The 21,441-nt window shown below is 40.3% G+C and overlaps 1 protein-coding gene across 1 annotated transcript; it reads right to left on the minus strand.

The window, feature by feature from the left end:
• Nucleotides 1–306: 306 nt before the first annotated feature.
• On the minus strand, nucleotides 307–20,558 carry Tyrp1 (tyrosinase related protein 1). Its single transcript, XM_013122069.3, has 8 exons — nucleotides 20,401–20,558; nucleotides 19,386–19,855; nucleotides 17,148–17,470; nucleotides 13,289–13,493; nucleotides 8,723–8,890; nucleotides 6,771–6,950; nucleotides 2,135–2,281; nucleotides 307–1,322 (listed from the first exon to the last, which is right to left on the minus strand). Exons 2-8 carry the CDS (start codon nucleotides 19,768–19,770, stop codon nucleotides 1,117–1,119), a joined length of 1,614 nt encoding a protein of 537 aa, XP_012977523.1. The 5' UTR covers nucleotides 19,771–19,855; nucleotides 20,401–20,558; the 3' UTR covers nucleotides 307–1,116.
• Nucleotides 20,559–21,441: the final 883 nt, after the last annotated feature.

Genomic DNA, 21,441 nt, shown 5'->3' on the forward strand with positions numbered 1-21,441 from the left:
ATTATTATTACTATTATTTCTTTTAACAAACTTTAATTAGAATGTTTGTTATGGCTAGCCTGAATAGGTCATCTTTAGAACCTTGTTTCACAGCACAAAACCAAAAGGCAGAAAACATATATTATGTAGAATACAAGGTGAAGGTCTATCTTTAATTCCAGTACTGGGGGAGGCAGAGGTGGGCAGATCTCTGTGAATTTTAGGCCAACCTGGTCTATATAGCTGGGGCAACAGAGTCAGGTTTTTTCTTAAAAAAAAAAAAGAGGGAAAAAAGAAAACATTTCTGAGAAACTGGAACCAATGGAACAAGATCCTATTATGTTTATTTTGAAATACACAGAAGGCTGATAAGTTGTAAAAGGATGTTGAAGTCAAACAAATGTATTTGATATTATCCACAAGATACCACACCCTTTGTCTTACTCCTCCTCTGCAGACCTCTAAGACACTAGAATTAGGAGGTGAACTGTGGCGTGGGCAGTTTCTTGTCCAGAGAACTGAGCTCAGGAACACAGTGGCAAACATGAAATAGTAGCTAAGTCCCAGTAAAGTGAAGCTTTCGTCTTTACAAAGTGTGACAAGAATTGTGACTTTGTTGTGGCCTTGTACCTGAGGCCAGTTTATATATGCTGACACCAAAATGAGGCCAGTTTCATAAAGCTAATCAGGATATTATTTGTTTACAAAGTAATGTAATTTAACTGATCAACAGATAATAACTTTATCTCTGTTGACCAGTATCAACAATAGCAATACTCTCATATGTTAACAGTATAAGAATGGCCACTTGTACAACTGAAGTAGAGAATTCTATATCAAACTTACTTTTCTGTACAGAAGCATTGCTTATTCATAGCACTTAGGCAATCTTTAGAATACAACAAAGCTCATCACAATATCCTCTCAGGTACTAAGGAGCTGGTACAATATGCCATCTTAAATAGAATGAATGATTAGAACCCATTGAACAGATTCTGAATTCTCATCTCTAAAATACAATGCTTTAATTCCAACACACATCTATGTAAGAAAGGAAGGAAGCAAAAGGAAAAATGGGTGACAACTGTGTTCCAATCAGGTCACTTCCATTCTCCTGAGTTAGAGGACAGGCAGCAGTCAGACCATGGAGTGATTAGGATTTGGGAGCTCTTCATATTCCTCAGCATAGCATTGGTAGTGATCAGTGAGAAGAGGCTGATTAGCTTCATTCTTGGAGCTTCTAGAACGGATCAGACAAGAGGCTCCCACAAAAATGACAGCCACAAGTAACAGCCCAGCCACTATAGCAATTGTAATGATTTCAGATGTAGTGAACTCCTGACCTATTTGAAAAATAAGACGAGAGCAAAATAAATATTTAAATAACTATCACCAAAATTGGGCAGCTCACATTTAGGCACTGCTCAAGGCCCTCTAGGATAGACCCTTATATTCAGTTTTATTGGCTATATTACGTAGCACCTACCTTAAGGTACTTCTTAATTCCTTTTGTGAAAGAGCCATACTGATATTAATGTTATTGCCATTCCAAAGTTAAATACATGATGGCTGCCCAGGGTCTATGGTCTATAGGAAGGATTTCTGATTTTAGAGTCCAGTTTTTTCAAGTCCCAAGTTCTGTGATCTTTCACTATATCTTGGATCTTTTGTTGAGTAAAATTTACAATTGAAAGACTTCAATTTTAATACATCAAAAAAGCAGCTTTGAGTATCTCATTCCATCTTCATTTATAAATAAAAGGAAGTGGCATGGTCTCATGAGTAATTGGTGACATCACAGGTGTTTAAGTTGAAAGCTCATTCCCTCCTTGGCTGGAAATATTGCCTCTCTAGTGGTAGAATTAATTTCTAAGTTTGAGTTTCTTTATCTTCAAGATGAGAAATAAAGTACTTGCCTCTAAATATTATGAAGATTAAACAAGATAGAGAGCTGCTCGATTATCTCAATACTGGGTCAGAGTGAGTACCCAGTAAAATGAAACATTCTCACTTTTTATTCCCAAATAAGAATCTGTGGGAAAGCTTCATATCCAACAGAGCATATCAACCCCAGCACACTGTGAGGACCTTACCTTTAAGATGACAGATTTGCTTTCGGAGAACACTAGAGTAAAAATACACTGACAACACTGACCTGGCCATTGGACTTCGTAAGCATATCCCAGGTTGTCCGGAGCAGTGACAAACATCTCTGTGTTGGTAACCGGAGGCCAGAATGGTACCATGTTATATTGCCTGTTATGTCCAATGGGAGCATTTTCCAGTGGGAAGGTGGAAATATCTAAAATATTCCAAAGGCAACTTGTAAGTAGGCAGGAAGTTGGTATCAGAGAAGTTGTGTTCTGAAGGCGGTCAATGGGCAAGGAACCCATGGAAAGTGTTTTCACAGTTTACAGCAAGTATAGGCATGAGGCAAATGTCACTGCAGAACAGGGTTAAATGAGGCACCAGCACCGGTGCTGACAGGGCCTTTAAAGTCAGAGGACTTGAGTGATACTGCTGTCTAAGATTCTCACCTGCTCGTCTGTTTTCAAACTACGCAGGCTAACTTAAGGAAATCCACAAAACATTTTTCAGTCCATGAAGAACCAGACCTGCCCATTCTCTGTCATGGTCTGTGATTCAAACTTGAGAGATGGTTGTCCTTGACTTTAAATATATCTGTTTACATTTCTAGTTTTTGTTTAACTTTGAGAGAAATCGGAATTAAATACATTTCCATCCTTTGCCATTAGCAAAAGATTCCTAAAATTGAATCTGATTTCTGAAACAATCTGCTTCCTGCCATCTTTCCTCTTTCTATCTAAATTAGCCTTTTAAACAAAAGGTATTTTTTTAAAGTGGGTTTCTGTCATCAAGGATGAAAGTAAGGACAGGTGCTAAAGTAAGGCTAGGTGCTTCTTGTCAAATTTGTGCTGTCTTTTCCTTATTAAGTTGTATCTATGTGAGTGCTATGTTTATTAGCTGCATCTGTGCTTAGACTACTACCTGCTTCCTTTAGGACGCCTGGAATATGTGAGGTCAGCTAGGGATTGGGGTTTCTGTTTGCAGGAGGTTTGTAATCCTTGGAAGGTATCATGGAAGGATGACCAGCATATACTTTGAGAGAAAGTCAGTTATAGAAATGCGACAGCTTTTATATTTTGTGACTTTAGCTTTACCACATTCAACAGGGAATCAAGTATTTATTCAAAGGTATTGAGTGTCTACTGGTGCTAGGTATTGGTCTAGGCACTGAACAAAGAAGTCAACTTCTGGTCCTCAAAGCACCACATCCTGTTTTACTACTAGTCACCCGTGAAGAGTTACACTTTGAGACTTGTAATCCAGCTACAATTATAAACTCTTCTATTTCGTCTGTCTATTGAATCCTGACTTGAGCACTTTCAGTTTGACTTCAGCTAAGAGATAAAGTTCTCTATACTGGGCAAAGGAATCCTAGCAAAAGCAACATTGTCACAGCTGGAACAGCTGTAACTTTCATCTGTAAGATACTTCTAAGGATCCCCATTTACCCCATGGTGTACTGCAGTGACCTTGAGTGTCTTCCCTTTTTCCTCAAACCCCACTTTCTCCCACCACCTCCTCTTCCCAATGCACATCTACTCCAGCCCGATGAGGCTCCTTCCTGTTCCTTTGCTTTGGGAGGATCATTTTTCCTTTTGCATACATTGCATTCTCAATCTCATTTTCTGGCTTTATTCACTTACAAAACCTTTCAACTTTCTACTATACTGTAATTATTCACGTTTGACTATTTTAATTTCTACTAACAGGAGGGAAAATTCCAGGAGGAAGCTATTTCTGAGTTCTGCTTGCTACTTCTGGTACCCAGAATGTTGTCCGGGACATGTCAGGTGCTCAACTAATTTTTGTGAAAGAATGTGCAATTGCTTCATTTCTTTCCTCGCTCAAGAAGTAGTAATCATTTTGGGAAATATAAAAACTTCTTTCTTTTTAAAAAAAAACCATGGAACTCTAGGCTACAATGCGTGAAACAACACATAATTCTAAGACAATGAAAGAGAGATATTGAATTTTATGATGTTACTCAGATTTACAGTAGTAGTGGTGAGAGGAAAAGATGGACAGATCTTTGTGGGTTTGAAGTCATCATGGCTTACATAGCTAGTTTCAGGAGGGATAGGAGTACATAGTGAGACTCTATCAACAGAAAGAAAGGAACAAACAAACAAACAAGCTCACAAAATTAGTAAACAGGAATTAACACAATTTTTGCTGGCACTGGGATGTGTTGTACTGTATTGTGTTGTGCCCAACAATTGGATTCTGCAGCATCATATTGTAAGACAACAACCTGCCTTCGTTTTTTTAAGGCCGTTATTCTGACTTCTGATTTTTATAATTCTACAATTCTGCTTCCTGAAGAATCCTCAATATGTTTAAGACCTTTGCTAGAGTTCAGAAAACAACCCCATCCTCTCTGCACGTGGACTGTTAGTCTTCTCCTTTGTGAAACTGTTTAAAGATTCGTCCCAAGTTCTTACTTTGCTGCTCTCATTACTTCATGATATCCTTTCCCAATGGATGTTTAGAAGGAAATGGGAGATTTGAGAAGGCATCTGATTGGTCAATTTTCATTTCATGCAAATTTTCATGATTGGCTTTTTCTATAGTTTATGATTATATTTTATCAGAAAAATGTCACAGGCTGACTATTGTTTATTTATTGCCTTTCTCTACCCGCTGACTGCCTAGTAGCTGAGACTCTTTAAACTGCACAGAACTCAAGCAGAGGGGACTGGGGAGCAAAAAGAAAACACAGCATTCTGATTCATCAATATCCTTTAGATTAGACCTGGAGAATTTTTAGCAAATTTATATGACTGACCAATAATTATTTTTCAACCAGAGTATGAAAGGTAGACGTGTACATGTTTTCATGGTTCCTAGAAAACTATAATAGGAGAGCATTTCCATTCCCTTTGAGAAATTGAACACTTAGAGCATTGAGAATGGCTACATAGATGTTACTTGAATATTTTTGGCTACCTCTCCAAAGCCTGTACTTAACAAGAGCTGATTTTGTTAATTCCTAGCCTATTAATTCCAGTTTATGTAGTGCTATAGTAAAAACAATCCGGTAAAGCACTCCCAAGGTGCTAGCTATTATTGTAAACAGAACAATCTTGTTCTTACAATTATTAGGTTGAACACTGGAGGGTTTGGCAAAAAGCAAGTGCCTGAAGTACAGGTATGGAGTAAGGAGTGGAGACTATGATTGTAAAGTTGGGGAAGTGGAAAAATGTAGATTAATGTACCCAGACTGAATCATAAAAATATTGACTTCTTATTTCATTTTAAATTATGGTGGTTTGAATGAGAGTGGACTCTATAGGGCTAGATATTTAAATGCTTAGTTTTCAGGGACTAGATCTGTCTGAGAAGGGTTAGGAGGATTAGGAGCTGTGGTTTTTTGGAGTAGGTGCGACTTTATTAGAGTAGGTGTGTCAGTGGTGGTGGTCTTTGAGGTTTCAGAAGCCCACTCCAAGTCTGGAGTCTTTCTCTCTCTGCCTGCTGCTTATGGATCAGATGTAAGTTCTCAGCTCCTGCTCTAGCACCATGTAAGTCTGCTTCTCACCATGATGATAATGGACTAACATTCTGAAACTATTAAGTAAGCACCCAGTTACATGTTATCACTTATAAGAGCTGTCTGGGTCATGGTGAATAGTAACTAAGACAGAAACTAACACTGTAAGTACTTCATTGTCTGTTGCTGGTATGCATTTTAAATACACTTGAAATATAAAGCAGAATACCAACTAATGAATTCATAACAGATTGACAATTGCGCAAGTATTTATGCGTGAATTGCCTGTCTGATTTTATGTTTTTGAGACAGCACTTCCCTTTATAGCACAACCTGGCCTTAAACTCTAGATCTTCTACTTCAGTCTCTGAGTACTAGAATTATAGACACTAGCATACCTGGCAAATTAAATGATTTCTGACAGAATAACATATTTTGAGCAACACATAGATGAATGGTCTGGGGAAGGTTGCAACAGAGGTTTCTGATGTACACGGAGAAGTGTGAGGGCCTCACTGCATCCATAAAGCAATAGAGAGCTAACCTTCAATTCGGCGTGTGCATGACAAAAGCACACAGCTAAAACTCAGAACATTTCAAAAGTATGACAATTTATGATGTTTAAACCAGTGGGAGTACTTTTATGGTTTTGAAAAGCAACATATTTCTCTTGGCTGAGTAGGAGCACAGTAAATGAGATCTCTAAAATAATATTTTAAAGAATGCGTTGAAATGAACTTAAAAGAGATTTCCTATGGTGTGACATAAAACTTTTAACTTTTCAAGTTGAGCAAATTTCCATTTCTGTGAGGCTATAAAGTAATACAACTCCGAACCACAGATTATGGATATGGCATGTTTAGTCTTTTGAGGAACCGAAGCAAAGGTCTGTAACATTCTCCCAGTTATATTAAACTCAAGAAAAGATCTGTAACACTCTTCCATTTATATTAAAAAGCAATGAGAAGGTTTGTTGCAAAATATGAGTAAGAAAAACTTATAACACACAGGAGTCATCTTTTCATGACAAAAATGCCATAGTGACATCAGCAGTGTTCAAAGTGTTTTTGAGTATTTGACAATGGCTGGATGGGAGAGCTGCTGCATCTTTATTTTGCAGCATATTTAATGGTTGTCAAGTACTAGCTTAAATTGTAACCACACAATCAGAATAATCCCTTTGCAAAGCCTGCAAAATCATATGAAATCATCTCACCAGCGTTATGCCTCCTTAGCCATTCGTCAAAGACTGCATCAGTGAAAGTGTGCAGGAGAACAAAAATTGGATCATTGGGAGACAGATGGGTTTGACCTCCTGTTCCGTTCAGGAAGAGGTGGGCCAGGTTGTGAAGGCTTCGAACAGCAGGGTCATATTTCCCCGTGGGATCACTGTAACCTACATTTAAAAGTAAGGGTGAAAATAGTAGAGAACATTGAGAGTCAACAGTAGTTGATTATATTAAGAAACTAGTTTTCAAAGCTCGCCAGTCTAAATTTTGCCTCAGTATGATTGTGCTGCCTCTCCGTAGTAATGGCTGATGATATTTGCTTGCGATAGTCAGAACTAGGCTAGGTCTGAGAGGGTAGGGGCACATTCCAAATGTAGCTTCTAGGTTAACAATAACAACCTGCAAAAGATAACAGTCAAAATGTATGAATGCTGAATTTTGACAAGGCACAGATTGCTCTGCATGAACAGAGACAGTGGAAATCCCCCAGCTACTGCTTCCACTACTGGGAGCACCGCTGTCACTGTCCTGGAAACTCTCTGACCTTCCTCCTTTTTAATGACTGCCAGCATATTTATTTTTAGTAAATTAATTTCGTGGCAATGCTAAAATTTCCCCAGTTTACCTCTTTATCTATATAGTTTTAAACATCTGGAAAGAATCCTGTCAAAATATTTAGAGAATTTTTATAGTCCCTCTATTTACTAGGCAGTTGAGGATAAATGCAAATAGGTCAGAAAACAGTTGGAAGGATTGTGATTTGTGACAGAGTTAAGTGTGTCTGATTGGGTTGAAGTACCTCACTCATTTTTTTCTAATTTTTTGACTCAAGGAATATAGTGAGCATATTGCTTTAAAAAATCAGTACTTTAGCTTTATAGATACCAGTTTAGTGTCTATATGTAGTAAATATTGTAGTAAATATTGAATCAAATATGTTAGTGAGTTAGTATGATTTAAATGAACATAAGGAGAGTATACAATTTTGATAGTAAAAGGGAATAGTGTTAAAATCAGTGATTGAATTTACGTCTTACATATCTCTGACCATAGGAGAGAGAATCACTCCTGTTGGAAGGGGGTTGATGCTCTTAAGTGTGATGTTGGTATTTAAGGGGAATTTCAACAGTAAGAAATTTAAAATTAAGTTAGACATAATTATATTCCTTTATAAATCTGGCTGGGTGGTAGTGGCTCATGCATTAAATCCCACAACTTGGGAGGCAGAGGCAGGCAGATCTCTACGAGTTCGAGACCAGCCTGGTCTACAGAGCTAGTTCCAGGACAGCCAGAGCTACACACAGAGAAACCCCATCTCACACCCCGCCCATCTCCCCCAAAGAAATTTGAATGTGTTATTGTTGGCTATCTCAGGAAAGTCAGTACACCTACTTGAACTGTGCTTCTTCAACTTCAAAATACTTTTATTGTCATGAAATGGGGAAAATCAAGCTAACACTCAGTAGACATAGTTATTTTTTTGTAGATCTTTAAAATCAGTTGCAAAGTGTTTCAGCTTAAATAAAGTGGCCCAAACCAGACCTTCCTTACAGATTGTCAAATAATTGATACTTAAAATAATTGTTAATCTTATCATTTTTAAAGAAACAATTTTATGACTATAAAAGACTATAGTGTGAAGTTATTGCACATGAAGACTGATAACTGTCAGGGGCCAAGTTTAAGAGACTGTAAATTTAAGAGGTTTGAAACAATAATTCCCTATGAGTTTTTTCCTCTGCTAATCAATTACAGTCTGATACTCCCTTTATTTTTGAATCAGAAATTGTGAGTAAGGCCACAGCCAGTTCATGTAAACCAATGTGATCAATATGGTATTCAAAGCCGTTCAAAAAAACATCCAGTTTGGGGCACTCCGACTTACCTTCCTAACTAGATTAATTAAAACACCAGTGTTTTAGTTTGTTAGTTTACTTGCCTTCCACGGTGTTTCGAAAGCTGTTTGTAGAATTGGAATAAAAAGGAGGTGTGTCAAACACACCAACCTCCAGGCACTGAGTGACATCCTGGGGAGCAGGGAGACGCTGCACTGCTGGTCTCCCCACATTTCCAGCTGGATTTCTCCTGATGGGCCCACCCTCAGTGCCTAGGAAGCAAAGGCAGGCACAGGGTTAAAGAATGTCTACAGGTCTGAGCACTGCTCTCTTATATACAGTCAAGACATTGAAAACTAGACCCTTGTGGAAGAAATATGAAAAGACATGCTTACTGTGAAAAACATCTAAATTACATCGTCCTATTTCTGTGAATTGAGACAAACTGAAATATTCAAACATTGGAAGGAAAAATAATCATGTTGACAGACACAGGCCTGAGTGCTGCTAAATTGTAACAAGCTTTATTAAAAGAATGAGAGAACATGAGAAGCTAAATTTTTTTGTTCCAAATAACCTTATAAAACTGAATAGCCAGGTAGTGGTGGCCCATGCCTTTAATCCTAGCACCCAGGAGGCAGAGGCAGGTGAATCTCTGAGTTCAAGCCTGGTCTACAGAGCCAGTTCCAGGACAGTCGAGGCTACATGGAGAAACCCTGTCTCAAAAATCCAAACCCCAAAACAAAACAAAACAATCCCTCTAAAAACCCAACCCCCATATATATGTACCTGAATGCCATTTGTTACAAGTCTTCAGAGAAATAAAAATATATCCCCAAATCTCCTTGGAATATTTTGCTTTTGTTTTTGTTTTTGTGGTTGCTTTATTTTTGTTTGTTTGTTTTTTTTTCAAGCCAGCTTTTCTCTGTGTAGCTTTGGAGGTTGTCCTGTAACTCACTCTGTAGACAAGGCTGGCCTCAAACTCACAGAGATCCTACTGTGTTTGTCTCCCCAGTGCTGAGACTAAAGGTGTGTGCCACCAACGCCTTGCTTATTTCAATTAATAAATGTTTTCCATCTTCTTCTTTTTATCAGTTAATGTCATCATTAAACGTTTGAAGGGTATTATGAATGCCTTAAGGGAGGGAAGAAAGGTAAAGAGAGAGAGGGAGTGATACACACACACACACACACATATGCACACACACAGAGAGAGACAGAGAGACAGAGACAGAGAGAGACAGACAGAGAGACAGACAGAGAGAGACAGAGAGAGAGAAAGAGGGAGGAAGGGAGGGAGGGGGAAGGGGGAGAGAGAGGGAGAGGGAGAGAGAAGGAGGGAGGGAGAGAGAGAGAGAGAGAGAGAGAGAGAGAATCAAAGAATAGATTTACAAAGAACACTGAATAACTGGGTGAGAATTTCTGTAAGTAAGGTCAGAGTAATTTTGCAAGGTGAGTATTCTAGAGAGGGACAGTAACACAAAACCACATGCTTCCTTCTGTTTTTCTAATGAGGACTTGAGCTCTGGCATCATTTCTGGCACAGTGCCTGATGTTTTCCAGGAGTGACAAGGAGCTGGTGCATGCTTCCCCATGGCTGTAAAAAGGGATCTCTTCAGTGAAGAGCTTGCAAGGAGCAGAGCAGACTTCAGGGATGATGGAAAGCTAGACCAGAGCCATATTGTGAAGAAGTCAGTCCCATCTCAGAAAGCTGTGTTTATTTCATTCTAGAATGGAGGACAATGAGCCTCAAGTGTGTAGGGCAGGGTAAGAATGGTAACGAGCATTTCATGAATATGCCATGGTGACTGGCAGACTCGTAAGTGCCCCACAGGGGTGAGGCAAGCAATCCATTGGTCTGTGAGGGCTCGCATTGCAACTTCAGTTTGTTTTGTTCCTCATTCACAAATGTCCTATAGTGGGTCCTAGGCACAATGTTGCCTACCTTCTGTGTCAGCATACCAGCCATTAAATACCACAGTAATAAAACATAGACCTGCTTACATTTTGGGATGATAGATTATCCTCAGAAACCTTCAGGAACCCACTAAAGTCTAACTTTAAGCTGGTATTTTGGGGGAATGATCAGTAAATCCCATGAAGCTTGAACATACAGTCTGCTTTGGTTGTAAGCAACTGCAACATTGTTCATTTTATGGAGTTTCATGGTTGAAACTTTGGGTAGTTAAAGAAACTAGCTAAGCCATTTTAATTTTATCCCAGCAGTCCTTAAATTTAGTTTGCACATGGACAACTTCTGCCAATTCAATCACTAATGCCCTATTACCTATAGTCCTTTAGGATTTCCACATTGGAATGCATGTGTGAGGGAAAATAGATGTAAGAAATTCTGTGAAGAACCATTGCTTTTCATATGATGAATCATAGATGCATTATGAGGGCTGAAAGAATGTCAGGTGTCACTAATTCACTTTTCCATCCACTAAATTTAGTGAAAGAAGCAAGTAACGATATAATTCTGGAATCTCCAAGGAAAGGTTGACCTAAGTTCGTGCATACACCAGTCTTCTGAAGATGTCAATGAAACTGTAGAAATAAAATATTCTCAGACAGAAGTAGGATAAAGGAAATTATTTCCATGAGATTGAAGACATGTAGTAAGAATCTCATACTATATGAAACATGTGATTGATACAAGCTGTTTCCTTTATTCTTTACTATGTTTGATTTTTAAAAGTGTGCGTGTGTGTGTGCGTGCGTGTGTGTGTGTGTGTGTGTGTATCTATGTGTGCAAATGTAGAGGTCGGAAGATTACCATGTGGGTCCTAGGAATTGAATTCAGGTCATCAGTCTTTGCAACATTAACTTGCAGAGCCATCTTGATAGTCCTGTTTACTACATTCGATAAATATGATGTTTGATTTTTACATCTTGAATTGTCACAATGGACAATCTTAAAATTTGTTTTAATCAAGAATAATCTTTAATTTTTCACGAAGTTGTGAGGCTTGTTAAATTGAGTGACAGGAGAAGCTATGACAAAATGAAATATTTTTTATTTCCTCCTCTTATGCCATATTTTCATTGACTTTTAAAAATTTTCTGTTTAGGATGGGAAGATAGCTTATAAAAGTCAAGTGCTTGAGACCTGTGTTTGTCCCAAGAACCCACAGAAGAAAAGATGAAGTACATTAGGGCACACTTGAAATATCAGCATTGGAAAGTTGGGGACAGGTAGAGCCCCACGATTGGTGGTGAGTCATTGATGACTTCTGAGGCAGCAAGAAATCTTGCTCCCCCTACTACCAGGTCCCAAAGCCAGATGGAGTCTGGAGCCTGGCTTTAATCCCAGCACTTGAGAGACAGAAACAGTAGCAGTTGGCACCTGAGAGACAGAAACAGTGTAGCAGTTGGATCTCTATGCGTCAGAGGCCAACCTGGGCTACATAGTAAGTTGCAGGACAGCCAGAGCCACACAGTGAGACAGTGTCTCAAAACTAAAAGAAAATAGGTAGACAGAGCTAACAGAATGAATGACAACTGAAGGTGTCCTATGGCTTACACACACATATACACATGTGTATCTGCACACTTATGAACATGAACACACACACACACACACACACACACAGAGCCCACACGAGAATGTCTAATTATTAGCATGGCAGGAAAATGTGTAAGAACCCCCAGCCTTAACATAGCAGCCTGGTGACAAAGATACACGTGTTGGTATATGAAGATGCTCTGACATTCAGTTTCATTCCTCTGTCACAAGGTGGAACCAATTGCTCAGGTGTTAGACTGCTAAAGGAAACTTTCATGGATTATCACATTTCTTACACTAGTACAAAGCTAAATACTTTTCTAATGGTGGGAAAAATATATCTAGTTCCTTGGATATTTTTAAGTTACTCTCTATTTAAGCTTTCAAAGCAATACGAAAATTGGCACATAAAATACAAGTAGAGTAATAGATCACAAAGATAATAATTAACCACAATGCTAGTCTTTATATATGGAAAATCAAATATTTAAACTGTCTGAAAATGCCGGAAGAAAAAACCAGAACACCAACAATGAAGACTGTGTTAGTAGCACAGGGAGGGTACTGTGTTTCATGGAAGAAAAAGGGGAGCCCATGAACAGACCAGTGTGTGGCAGAAATGTTCTGCGGTAGAGGCACAATAGCCAGACCTGTGAGTATTTATTCTCCTTAGGAGAGCTGAGAGCAGTGAGCCTGCAGGCATTGTTGTTACGACATCATTGTTTTCTGGCGTGTATCCCTATGAAAGGTATCCCTTTTGGATTTTAGGTCTCTGAACAAACATGGACTTTTTCTTTTTCGGCTTCCCACCTTTTCGTTCTGCTCCCAGAATACTCCCAACTAATTTTTGCAAGTTTCAGAAGTGGGGACACTTTCAGTAAAATTCCAACCCAAGACACATGACTGCTAAGCAGTGCTTAGTGTATTAAGAGGATTAATGTGCTCTAGGATTTCTGAAATTAAAGTTAGCAGTGGACTGATCAAATGGCTGGAGAAAAATAACCACCACACCCACAGGTACTCCGTGTGTTTCTCAGAGCACCTTGCAGACTGCCTGGGGTCTCGTAGGTTCTCAGTGAGTTCTTTCTGAAGAAATGCCTCCCAGGCAGCACAATTTATTTATCTAACACAGAATGGTGAATAGTAGCTGTCATTTGGGTCTTACTGTTACAAAGTGTTCCCATGGTGTCATAATCTTCTAAGGACTCGCAGACCACTCTCCATTGAGAAAAGACAGAGTTGGGGCTTATAAGAGTAGAATCGAAGTTGCTTCTGGATCCCATCAAGTCATCGGTGCAGATATCACAGACGTTTTTCCCAGTTGCAAAATTCCAGTAGGGAAGGGAGAAAGAAGGCTCTTGCAGCATCTCCTAGAGCACAGAAATCCATTAGTGGTCCCTACTTCCATTTACATCCTCTCTCTTGGCTTGCTGGACAGTGGTGTCCTTTTCTGTTCGCTCTCTCTATGTGCTAAGGAACCAGTGAAGGCAACAGTCATGACTGGGGTCCCAGAGAAGTCAAGGACCTTATTGAACAAAGTTTGACATTTAGTTCTAGGAGTCATATAGGCAGTAAAAGCAATGAAACTCATTTCATGCAGAAATTTCTACAAACAAGTTGGGGAAAGCATTGCTTCCATTGTTGGCAGATAATTGTGTTTCTACTGATTACGTTAAAATCCCCCTAACCCCTTACCCCCACCCTCCCACGCCACACACAGGGTTTCTTTGTGTAACAGCTCCAACTGTTGTAGACTTTGTAGACCAAGCTGGCCTCAGACTCACAGAGACCTGCCTCCAGAGTACTGGGATTAAAGTCATGCGCCACTGTGGCCTGGCTCTGTCTTCCTATTTTTAATGGAAGCACCTTCAAATCTTAGCAGCACATGACCTCAGCTTTGAAATGAAATGTGGGACAGTAAGTTTTTGGGGTTTGTTCTTAATGTGGTCTGAATGACTATAGTTAGGTAGATTCTGGTTTGCTGACAGACCGCATATTTTGTCTCATACATTCTCTCTTTTCAAAGCACAAAAGGAATTTTGTTTAGAGACCATGTTGCAAAGTTCAGCTAGGAAGACAGGCATCTGCCTGAAGCTCACAGACAAAATGCTAACCAGAAGCAGAATGAATTCTGGGCCTATTGTTCTTAAGACCAGTGACCTAGTTTCCTCTTAGAAAGCATTTCACACTTTTCGAAAATGCTTGAGACCAAGGACACATTGCTTCCCTTATTCTCTATCTTTTGGCCTTTGGGGACTTTCTTTCAGAGGCTGAGATTTAGTGTGGTGCTGCTTTTGCCTTCTGTGTCTTTCACGCACCTGGTGCATTTCTGCTCCTTTCCTGTGGCTCCTGTCTGGCAGGCATCTACTTGTCCTTGGGTGTTTTAGAGAACAGAAGTCTTTCAAGGCTCCCCTAGTGATGTATCACTAAGGGTTTGTATTACTCATACCTACCACTGTGCTTCACAAGTTTGTAACAACTTCCAAGAGCTCATTATGAATCAACAACAATTGTGACTGGGCAACTGACACTGGGGAACCAGAGCAGGTGCTGCGTGCTACAGGTAGCCTGCAATTTGATGATGCCTTGTGCTAGAAAAGTAGCTCATGGATGTGGACATTATATAGCAGAACCAAGGCCTGAAATGTTCCACACCTGCCTTTTCAAATTCCCATGTGTCCTTGGGAAAATGCCTCAAGGCAACCGAAATCTGGAGTCAGTTACTGATGACAGATTTATCTACTCATAATCTATTAAATGTCTGTCTTGTAATCAGAACTTTAAAGCACGATGCAGAGAGGACATCCGACACACCCCTGTCAGCTATCTGACTCTATATTGCAGTGCATCAATTCTGTGTCTTCTAACCATTGTTTTCCTTTGAAATGCTAGCACAGTGCCCAGGAAACCAACAAATCAGTACATTTTGATAGTTTTTTTAAAGACAATTTTAGTTAATTTTAAGACTTTAACTTTAGGATAGAGATTTATGACTGTTGCTTCCCATAGGAAAAAAAAAGCTTAGTTTATAGACAATAGTCGAGATCCAACAATAAGCAATTTTATTTGGGCTGGGGACTGCTCGTAGAGTCTTGTGCTTGCTCAGCAAGTGCTCTATGCTTGAGCGAAACTCACAGCCCCTAGACTGTTCACTTTCTGAATTACATTATTTTTCTAAGAAAGTAGTTCGGTTAGTGAAAAGACAATAAGATATTTGTGGTACTAGATATGGTAGTGCATTTGAGTGCATCTGCTTAAAAAAAAAAAAGCTCGAAGTTACTGTGCTCAAGTTGAGGTCTACTTTATGTTTCCTGTTAAAAAGCTAGTTTTCACCACCAGAGAAGCTAGGAAACAAGGAGGACCCTAAGAGAGACAGACATGGTCCCCTGGAGAAGGGGAAAGGGTCTAGATTTCCTGAGCAAATTAGGAGAACGTGTGTGTGTGTGTGTGTGTGTGTGTGTGTGTGTGTGTGTGTGTGTGAAAGACAATGGGAGAAGAGGAGGGAGGGGAGGACATGAAGGAGCAGGAAGATCGAGTCAGGGGAAGAACAGAGGAGAGCAAGAAAAGAGACACCATAATAGAGGGAGCCATTATAGGTTTAATGAGAAATCTGGCATTAGGGAAATTTCCAGAGATCTACAAGGTTGACCCCAACTAACAATCTATAGTCGAGAGGCTATCTTAAATGCCCTTTTCAGATAATGAGATTGATGACTACCTTACAGGCCATCCTATAGCCTTCATCCAGTAGCTGATGGAAGCAGAAGCAAACACCCACAGCTAAACACTGAACTGAACTCCTGGAATCCAGTTACAAATGGGAGGAGTGATGAGCAAAGGGGTCAAGACCAGGATAGAGAAACCCACAGAAACAGCTGACCTGAACAAAGGGGAGCTCATGGACCCTAGTTTGATTGCTGGGAAATAGGACTGTCTCCGACCCCCTGAACGTGGATGCCAGTTTGGAGGTCTGGTTGATCTATGGGGCCTCTGGTAGTAGATCAGTATTTATCCCTAGTCCACGAAAGGACTTTGGGAGCCCACTCCACAGAGAGGTATACTCTCTCAGCCTAGACACACATGGGGGCGGGGGCGGGGGGGGGTTAGTCTAGGCCCTGCTCCAAATGACATAACAGTCTTTGAAGATCCCCCATGGAAGGCCTTACCCTTCCTGGGGATCAGAAAGGGGAATAGAATAGTGGGTTGGTAGGGGACAGGGGAGGAGGGGAGGGAGAGGGAACTGGGATTGACATGTAAAATAAGCTTGTTTCTAATCTAAATTTCAAAAAAATGAATAAATGTTTAAAAATTTAAAAAAGCTAGTTTTCAAATGAAAATTGAGGTCCAAATATATGTCAATTTTAGATTCCTTTAGAAACTAGATATATATTAAAGGTGTGTAAAATGATGTTTTGATATACACAAGTTTACATACACACACACACACACACACAGAGTGAAATGATTACTACCTCCAAGAAAATGAACACACCCATCATTTTTTACATGCTTTTTGGTGGGGCTTTTATGTAAGGCTTACAGCGGTTGGAGATATGGAAAAAATGTAGTTCAGTGACCATGAAAGGATGTAGACTCTAGAACTATCAGCTGTTTTGAGGAGGATACAGGATAATGAACAGTGAGTCTTGCAGGTGCACCACTCCCCAGGAGGTGGCGCCCGCATACATTCCCTGGTTCAGGAAGATGACCTGGAAACCGAGATTTCTTTTGTTTCATTAATCGCTCTGTTCCGGTTATCAAGCTATAGAAAATTTCCAAGCTTTTAAATCTTGCCCAAACCAGGTCTCCACTGTTTCTCTCATTGTTAACATTACTTTCATCTCACTGCACAAAAGATCGAGGCTGATGAATTGGCGAAATATCAGAGTGGGACGAATCTTACCTGAAAGTCACAAGTGTCCCGATAACGTGATTGCTTTGTCACAGCTCATTCTTGTCATTCAGCACAAAGTGAATCACAGTGATTTACATGTAGGGGACTTAAAAACCAAGATGGAGCATACCTGCATGTCCCTCTCCAGCTGCAGCAGATGGTACCTATGCCACGTGAGAAACGCAGGGCCTTCGTGAGAGAAATCCACATCACCAAAGCTTTCCTGCCCCACCCCGAGGAAGGTTTTTTTGACTGAATAATAGTGTGTCCAAACAAAGTAGTTGTAAATGGAAATGTTCTCGAATTGGGGCGTGCTGCCATCTGGTCCCAGTATGTCTTCTGACCTCCTCGTGGCAATGACAAATTGAGGGTGAGTTGTACGCTTTGCCATATCCAAGGCTCTGACAAAGTGGCTCTTTTCTTCTGTGCTTAAGTCAAGAAGATTTCTCCTGACTGTAAAGATGAAAAGATTAAGCTGTGAGAATTAGCACAGTCATATTACAACATCCTCTGCCTCCTGTATCCATTAATGGACACATTCACATGCTTTCAAATCTTATTAAACTGGTTAAGTGTCATTCCCAACATGCTTGGGACCAGACATGCATTGGAGATTACAAACTTTGAAATATTTTCTTACACTGTGGGGGTTGGGTCCAAAGCTAAATGTAAAATTACTTGTTCCATAAACGCTCTGCTATTTACACATCCCGAAGACAATTTTAACCACAGTTTCATTGTTTTTGTATTTAAAACAAGATTAACAGTATGGGGCTTTCCCTTTGTGACACCATGTTGGGCTTGAAAACTTCCAGAGTTTGGGGAGTTTTGGAAGTTTTGGTTATGGATTCCTAATCTGGATGTTATTAAAATATACCCCAAGTTAAATCTTTGTTTAGACTGATTTCTTTTCCTTTCCCTCTGTGTCTCAGAAGTTTGCTCTATGACAGAAGTGCCAATCAGGCTGTAAAACTCAGCACATAGATAGCACCACCTGCCAAAACTAAAACAAAGGCCTAATCCATCAAAGACCATATAGTTGTAGGAAAGTCTCCTAATATACTAAGCCTTCTTTGCAGTTTGTTTGGTTCTACTTATGTCTAACTGTTCTTGTTAACTGAAGTGTGTCAGCCCAGAATAAAAGCTCATCCTGAGAAAGGCTCAGTGCTACACCGGGTTCCTGAGCACTCAGTGTGGTCACTGACCTGCTAATAAAGGCTTCCTAAAACCAATGTCCAAGCAACATTGACTCTTTGGTTTCTCAAAGCTTTCTTTGTCTTTATCTTGCATGAAGATTTATGGTTCTGTGATATTGTTATATTTATTTCATTCATTATTGGCATTTGTTTTAATTATTTACTTTTTTTTGAGATAGGGTTTCTCTGTGTAGCCCTGGCTGTCCTGGAACTTTCTATGTAGGCTGTCCTCAAATTCAGAGATCCTCCTGCTTCTGTTTCCCGAGTGCTGGGATTAAAGGCATGTTCCACCACTGCACAGTGGAATTTTCTGCTTTCTAAACATTATAATCCTATGAAAACAAGGAAGATGTGCACAGCATATGGTTAAAACAGAGAGTGTGCTGTCTTTTGAAACATTTCTTTTTAGGCTCAATTTTTTGTGTATGTGGTATTTGGATAAAAAGAACTCCTGCTTTACAAAGACACAAAGATTAAAGAGTGCACACACACACACACACACACACACACACACACACACACACACACACATTAGACCAGGACTTGAATGATAATAAAGTCTCCAAACATAGTCTGTGAAACCAATGCTCATTGTCTGAGACATGAAATACAAGCAAGTGCTGTTGCTGTTCTTGTTCAACACTCCACACACCTGCTCCTTCATTGAAAATTCAGGGATTGCATCACTATTGAGTAATTACAATCACTGTGGCTACTTGGAGAGGAGAGGCTGTATTGTTAGAGCTAAATAGAGCTTAGTGGCAAAGCCATGCTTGCAAGAGGTCCAGACCCACGAATTTGACCTGTCTGAATCTAATGTACAAAGATTAGCATGAACACCTCCAGTGATTAAAAAATCAGTTCCTAACGTATCGTGATCGCTTAAATGGGTGCTGGGGAACCTGGAGTCAGGTTCTCCTGCTTAGGCAACAAGTGCTCTTACCACTCCCTGAACCGTCTCTCCTGACCTATGGAAGTGTGGGCGTCAATCCCAAACTTCTGTACCAAATACATCTCGTCAGCTTCCTAACCTTCAGTTTGCTCAGTTGGGGAAAGGTCGTTGAGCTCTTATGATTTGTAGATGTTTCCTAACTTCAGTGACTCAGCGTTCTGGATGTTGTGTATAGCTCTGAGTCTCATTCGGTGACACTGCGTCCCATCTCTCCACTCACCTGTGAGAATCTTCTGGTTGCACGCAGCTCCTCTCCACCCGGGACGGCAGGTCCCACAGTTGTGTCCTGAGAAATTACCATTGCACTGACATGTCCTATTGAAGAACCTCAGAGGCCAGACCTCTCGGTCATCTCTGCCATCGTGGGGATAATGTGGGCTGTGTGGTCGAGAGTCTGCGGTCACAGCCTCACACCTTCCCCTTCCTGATGATGAGCCACAGGGGTCAGTCCCAGGTCCAGAGGAAGGGGACAGGTCTGGGCAACACACTCTGCTTCTCAGAGCCTCAACATTGGCACACTCTCGTGGAAACTGAGCCCAGACCTGATGAAAAATCTCCAGGGAGAGGAAGATAGAAGCCAAGGGGAGGACTTTGTAAGACTTCATTCTTCTAGAAGCAAGATTACAGGACACAGATCTAGTGTGCTACTCTTTTCACAGAGGAGACTGCGGTACTAAGATCAAAAGCTGGCTGAAAAAAAAAAAGGCAAACCGAGTTACAAAACTTCTTTTGAGTACTCGTCCCAACCTACGCAAAAATGAGATCCTTCCATGAGAAGCAACATTTCTAAACATGAATAAAAACAATTTCCTTTTAAATATCAATCATTAAATACCTAGATCACTGAGTCCACTCTCCTGGTGTTTGCGTTTTCTTATTTAAAACTTCCACTTGTAAGAGCCCGATTCTAGGGCTGGGGAGATGGCTCCTTCAGAGGAACTAATTCGGTGCCTTGTACCCAGGGCACTCACAGTTTCCTCTAACTGCAGCTCCTCCAGGGGTCCCCTCTGCCTTTTATGTGCTCCTGCACATATCCATATGAGTACACAGAATTTAAAAAGAAAATAGTTCTATTCTCCAAAGACTTATCCCAGATGTCATTCACTGACAGCTTGACTACCATACTAACATTTAACCGTGGATCTGAAAGGGGAATCAGGAGCTATTCTAGCAAGCAAATCTCCTTCATCCTAGCAAAACTTTGGCCATGGTTGACTGGCAACAGAGCTGCTCACCAGTGCCTTCAACTCCAGCTAGGTTTCTCTGCTGACCTCCTCCAGAGCCAGTGTTGGATGTCTGCTTGTCCCCTGATGCCAGCTGTTAATTGCATGTGGGTTTCTGTCAGACAGTAAATCCCAGACTGGATCACTCACACTGGGAGGGGCTGGTCCTCTCCTCCAGCTCTCACTAATCCCTTCTCACACCAGTGAATTCTCCTGCCCTTTAACTACTCGCCAGCACATGACTCCCTCCCCAGTGGTTCCCTTGTGACGGTTAAAGTTTTAAGAAAAGGTCAGACACACTGGTTTGGAAGATGTGTTAGAGACAGTGAAGAGCTTTTGTTTTCACTGTAGTGATTTTGTTTTATTTTTCTTTTTCTGTATGTTAAAAACGACGAAACAAGATAATTTGCTTTCTTAGTCGCACAAAGGCCAGCTAGTACTTGTATCCTCTGGTAGCTTCTGGTTGTTCTCTCTTAAAGAGACATTTTCTCCTGAAGCTGAAAACTAGTGCATAGGTAGCCAGCATTCAAATGTAAGCCTGAGTTTGGAATACGTGATTACTGTACAAAGCTTGTCATGGTCAATGTTGGCAGGTCTTTGGATGTTAAGCTAGAAGTGTACAGAAAACTATATAGAATAACTCATTATATGTTTAGCAACATATAAGGATATGTCTATAAATTATTGTGACAAGGAGTAAGAGTACTTGCTTCTGTTTCTAGTTACTTATTATGTATGCCAGTCATATCATCTGTTAGAACTGGGATTGCATCAAACTGTGTGCCCGTAAATCTCAAGCCATTCTTTTGTCATTTTCAGGTGTTAGTCAGTTGTGCAACCATATTAGCACACTCCTTTGGATGCTTAAAAGAAACCACAGCATTTCTGTTGATGACTTATTCCGTAAACGTGTTTTTTCTTATGTATCTCTGGGTGATTTGAAGCTCACGTGTGACACTGTCACTGTATAAGTAGGCTTCAGTGACTAGATTCCCCCCTACTAGTGCTGTCTTGAAAGCATACTTGAGTTGCTGCATGTGAAATAGTACAGCA

Source organism: Mesocricetus auratus, unplaced genomic scaffold, assembly GCF_017639785.1.
Source record: "Mesocricetus auratus isolate SY011 unplaced genomic scaffold, BCM_Maur_2.0 Super-Scaffold_100014, whole genome shotgun sequence".
Lineage (NCBI taxonomy): Eukaryota > Metazoa > Chordata > Mammalia > Rodentia > Cricetidae > Mesocricetus > Mesocricetus auratus.